At 36.4% G+C, this 6000-nt stretch overlaps 1 protein-coding gene across 1 annotated transcript in view; it reads left to right on the top strand.

Moving 5' to 3' along the window:
* The window catches only part of map1aa (microtubule-associated protein 1Aa), a 31557-nt gene continuing 25557 nt past the window's right edge, over window positions 1-6000 (top strand). The window contains exons 1-2 of the mRNA XM_077713278.1: window positions 1-244; window positions 3092-3193. Of these exons, the coding sequence (XP_077569404.1) occupies window positions 19-244; window positions 3092-3193 (328 nt within the window). The 5' untranslated portion in view covers window positions 1-18. The remainder of the gene's footprint in view (window positions 245-3091; window positions 3194-6000) is intronic.

Raw genomic sequence — 6000 nt, 5'->3', positions numbered from 1 at the left:
TCTTGGGAAACAGTTGTCATGGAGATGGAAAAGAGTTCAATGTCCACTAGCAGCAATGTTACCATAGAAATTCCTTTTGCTGTAGAAAGTCCAACAAAGCAATCCAAAGCAGGGGAGCCTGTTGAGAACAAAGATCAGCAAAATGAAGATGTATTTCAGCAAAGTAAATATCGCATGCTGATTGTGAGTGGAGAGATTTCCTCCTATGAACAGCTGGATTCTACTCGGAAACAAATCGCACAAGGTAGGTCTCGATATATTTTTCAGACAGATATTAACTAGTCAAAAACATATAAGGAAAACTAGGGTAAAAAAAATAACATTGTGCTACTTTTTTCCATATAAAACTATTCCGTTTTTGCTAACGCAACCAAGAAGGCGCCTTTCAAGTAGCAGCCGGTGGTGGTAGCTCTGTCAACTTTTGTTCGTTTTGTGTTTTTGCTGCTTTTCTGACTTAATGATTTGATTTGGTGATTCTTCATGATCCCATTTACTTTGCTTTTTTTGTGCTTTGTGCTTCTTGCTACTGTCACAATGAAATTTCCCAAATACGGGATGAATAAAGTTATCCAATCCAAACTCAGTGCTAAGAAGTTTACTGAATCATTCTAAAAATGTTGAGCCTCTTAAACCATGAACTACGTTTAGTCCGGACTGCTGGGCATTTTGCTACGTGCTTTAAATCAGTATGAGTTAAATGCGATTCCTTTCCTCTTGTAACAAGCTGCGCGTGATTTGTAATCAGCTCTTGTCTGTCTATTTAATCCCCGTGTGTTTGTTTGTCTTTGTCAGAGTGTCTGCTTTCTTTTGCTTCATGCCATGTTGCTATGACCTGCTCCATGTTCCTCGTTTATCCATGTCTTCCATGTCAGGTTTGATTTTGTTATTTATTGCTAAATCCTTGTTATCTTTTTAATCATCTCCTGCCTTTAGTATTAAAGTTTTGATAGCGCACTCAGAGGACTCGTCCATTGCCTGCTTCCCAGCCAACTTGACGTTCAACGCTCGACGTCACCAAAGACGTCACATTTAGAAATCATGGAGCGGTCTGAAATTTTCATCATAAGTGCATGTCAACTGTGAGAGAGATAATTTAAAAAGAAATCATTCTGAACATGATTTTAAAACAATTTCTGATTCCGCTGAAAATAAGTATTTGAACATATGAGAAAAACAATGGTAATATTTGTTACAGAAGCTTTTGTGTGCAATTACAGAGGTACAACAATTTCTGTAGTTTTTCACCAGGATTTCACACAGCAGGGGGATTTTGGCCCACTCTTTCATACATATCAGTCAGGCTTCTGGTCTGTCCCTAAGAAATAGAGTTTAAGCTCCATCCGAGGATTTTCTATTGGATTTGGGACTGGAAACTAGATAGGGCACCCCAGAACTTTAATATGCTGCTTAAGGAGCCACTCCTTGGTTTTCCTTTCTATGTGCTTTGGGTGATTGTCATATTTTTCCTCCAAAAATGGTTGGTGGAATGATGACCAAAAGTTCTATTTTGGTCTCATTTGAACACACTGTCTTTATAGAGCTAAAAACCTCAAACAGGTACATCTCTTTCAGGATTATACATGGACAGGTGTTCAAATTTTTATTTGCACCTGTATTAGACAAATAAATAGTTTTAAAAAATCATACATTGTGATTCCTGGATTTGTGTTCTCTCACAGTGGACATGCACCTACAATGAAAATTTCAGACCCTTCCATGATTTCTTAGTAGAGGAACTTGCATTATAGCAGAGTATTCAAATACTGATGAACTCACTGTAACAGCGGTGATGTTACGCCCACGAGAGACGACTTCGGTAAGGTAGAAAGGATTAGGACCCAGTCGCGAGCAACCGCGTCGTGAGGACGGGGCAATTTTTGCTCATAACAATTACTTTAATAACTTAGAAGGGACCTTACAAAACAACAAGGTCTTGTGAAATGAAAAAAAAAAAAACGGAACATGGAGAACAAGTGAAATCGAGCAGCAAGGTAGCATGTCTGCATGGTAATGCAATCTACGCTGGGATATACGCAGAGACTTTTGCAGACAATCCGACCATGAATACTAAACTCAGTGGTGTTTAAATACACAAATCAGGAAGTAATTATAAATCATGCACAGCTGGGCGAACACAGCAGCAGGACAGGAGGGACAAACGAAAGTGGGAATAGCAGCAGGGCTGACCTTGATAGGTGACCCCACTTTGCGTGATTTCGATTATCGTGGTGATGTCTGTTTTACATTATCTGCAAAATTGGAATTTAGTATATATATATATATATATATATATATATATATATATATATATATATATATATATATATATATATATATATATATATATATATATATATATATATATATATATATATATATATATATATATATATATATATATATATATATATATATATATATACATACATACATACATACATACATACATATATATATACATACATATATATATATATATATATATATATATATATATATATATATATATATATATATATATATATATATATATATATATATATATATATATATATATATATATATATATATATATATATATATATATATATATATATATATACATACATACATACATATATATATATATATATATATATATATATATATATATATATATATATATATATATATATATATATATATATATATATATATATATATATATATATATATACACACACACACACGCACACACCATTTTTATTTATTTATTTATTTATTCATTTATGTCTAGAATGTATTTTTCCTATGTCTGTATTCTCACCGTCTTGCTACCTGACAGTGAAATTACCCGAATACAGGATGAATAAAGATAGCTAATCTAATATACTTGAAAAGTACCCTTCCAGTATTCATTACTTCTTCAAATTGGACAATATTTTCAAGTTCAGATGGGTTTGTGGGTGGAATGATTTGGTGGGTTGATGTATGGGTGGATGGGTTAGATGGATGGAGGAAGGGTGGATGGATGGATGGATGTTGCATTCCACGAACTGAGAAGGTTTTCTTTATGACACATTAATAATTTTGTATTTTTTAAACCAACCAGGTTTGCTGTCCTGGAATGTTGATTTCAACATCTGCGACTTGAACAAGGAGCTTCTGCTGTTTAAGACCAAACACACTGCTCCGTTTTCTACACAAGTCAAAGGTTGGTTCAATCTACCGTCAATTTCAAAATGCTTTTGTTTCTGCAATGGTTTGTTTCTGCCCTAAATTGATTCTTTAGTTTTGGTAGTTACATATAATAAACAAATGTTTCTATGTCTTTGGTAAAGAACATACGTGTTCTAAAAAACGTATGAATAGGTATTATAGGGATATTGAATGAGTTAGTGACTTAACAACAAAGGAAAAGACACTCATGGCTGGTTCCAGAATATCAAAACATCACCTTCCATATACCTGCTCAAGTGTCTTTGAGTAAGGCACATAAAATGTATCCATTTGCCAATGTCTTAAATTAGTGGGAGTTTTATGCATCTGAACTATATGATGTGTAAACCTTCTTATCTTCTGTATTCTAATAATGAAAACATGGTACGCATTTGTCTTTTTTTATTTCTTTTTTTTTTATTTGGGTTCAGAAACTGAACGGCTCATAACAAATAAAGACCACACAAAATGTACAATAAGCACAGTCAAAATGTAAACAAGGAACAAAGCCACGTGAACACAAACTGGGCGAGTGGTTATTGCGTCGGCCTCACAGCTTTGGTGTTCAAATCCAGGTCACGTCCACCTGTGTGGAGTGTGCATGTTCTCCCTGGGTTTCTGTGGGTTTCCTCCAGGTACTCTGGTTTCCTCCCACATTACAAAAACATGCATGGTAGGCTGATTGGACACTCTAAATGGCCCCTAGGTATGGGTGTGTGTGCATGGTTGTCCTTCTCCTTGTGCCCCTGTGATTGGCTGGTCACTGATTCAGGGTTTCTCCCACTTCTGGCAGCTGGGATTGGCTCCACCACCAGGACAAATCGGTTTAGAAAATTATATGAGAGGAGACAAGACCACAAACTGCACATGTCCAAATGATTCCGATGTCTCCAACAGTCGCATACATTTTGGACAAAAAAATAACAGCATACAACCAGATTTTCAACGAACAGCTATGAAAAGTGCAAAAAAAAATCCTTCAAAATTAAAATAAACAAAAGTCATTGAAATCCACGCCTACCTATGGCGAGTTTGCACATTTTGCTAGGTTTGTGTTTTTTAGTTATGAGTTGTTTTAGGTTTTACAACTGCCAATTTCCAGTTCTTCTCAAACAGCAACACCTCTCCTCACTGCCATCTGCCTGGTTTGTAGTATTTGGGGGGGGGGGTTTATCTGGCTCAGAATTCAGTGAGCAGGTCATGGACACTGGACACTGGACATCTGAACAGCTATCCCAGCAGTGCCTCCAGATGTTGTACCCTGTATTTGCGCATGAAACACGGATAAATAATCACAAACTGATTTGTTGTTGCTTCTTCAATCCAGCTTTACTGGTATGAAAAAAAATTCCCGGGTTGGTCAATGTATTTGCATAAGGCATCAATAATCGAATACCGATATACACTTTTACATGTCATACTTGCTATGTGGATCAAGGCACCAATAATCGAGTACCGATATACACTTTAACATGTCCTACTTACTATGTGGATCAAGGCACCAATAATCGAATACCGATATACACTTTAACATGTCATACTTGCTATGTGGATCAAGGCACCAATAATCGAATACCGATATACATCCCCAACATGTGATCGTTAATAAAATAAACACTTGTGTGTTCTCATCAGTTACATCATAGCAACTAATGAATTTGCTAAAGGTGACGTTAGGTTTATATGATTCTATCTCATATGCAGTACAAAGCGAGTGGACATAAAGATTCACTGCTGTCATGTGATGAATAAGATACCCAGTAGCCAACTGGCAGGAAAACAAATGGGGTATGTTGCAGGGGGGCAGATGCTGGAGTGGACATAATGATTGAGATGCACACTCAGCAAGTGTAAGGCTTGGGTGGGTCAACAGCATTACAACATTGTTTTTTTCTAAGCAATTACAACCGATCTAAAGTCAATTTTGGATTTTTTATGTTTTCCCTCTTGGCTGTTCGTGATGCTGCTGAGCCAACAAATTGTTTTGGTATGGGTTTGTCTTCCTCACTCCATGCATGACTTCCAGTAATCAGTCTCTCTATTGATTGCTGCAAGTCTGAGTGTCAGTATACATTACGTAAATGCTTCAAACTTCAATGACCAAAAAAATTAAAAAGTTCATTTATTTAATGATAGATCTTTCCGAACAAGGCGAAACATGTATGTTAAAATAAAACCATTTCATGCGTCTGACATGGTTAGTACAGATCAAATTTTCAATCAGGGTCTTGTGTGCAACCAAGAAAATACATGTTTATTAATAATTCAACAGATCCTATTGATTAGTCCTTCAGCTTCTGTGTAGGCACCACTGGCCATTTGGATAGTGAGTATCACTACGTTATCTTTCATCTGAGCCTGAATGCAAGCTCCTCGAGAACTTGCATATGCTTAAGTCATACTTCTGGTAAGCACAACTGCAAATTCTCTGTTTATTGATGTATTGAAAAAAAATCTCGAGGACAATTTACGGCTTTTTCTTATTAGTGACATTAGGGATATAATATTGTGTGATTTTGGTCCATATTGGCTTATGGGGTTGTTTAGTGGATTGGCTTCATGGTTCTGGAATCTCATCTCATTTTCTGAACTGATGTTTCCTCATTAGAGTCACGGGGGGTGCTGTAGCCAATCCAAGCTAATTCAGGGACACCCTGAATCGGTGGCCAGCTGATCGCCGGGCACAAGGAGATGGACAATTATGCAAACTCACACCCATACCTAGGGGCAATTTAGAGCGTTCAATCAGCCTACCATGCATGTTTTTGGAATGTGGAAGGAAATCGGAGTACCTGGAGGAAA

This window comes from Stigmatopora nigra, chromosome 3 (assembly GCF_051989575.1).
Source record: "Stigmatopora nigra isolate UIUO_SnigA chromosome 3, RoL_Snig_1.1, whole genome shotgun sequence".
NCBI lineage: Eukaryota > Metazoa > Chordata > Actinopteri > Syngnathiformes > Syngnathidae > Stigmatopora > Stigmatopora nigra.
This window is presented reverse-complemented; position numbering and strand designations above follow the sequence as displayed.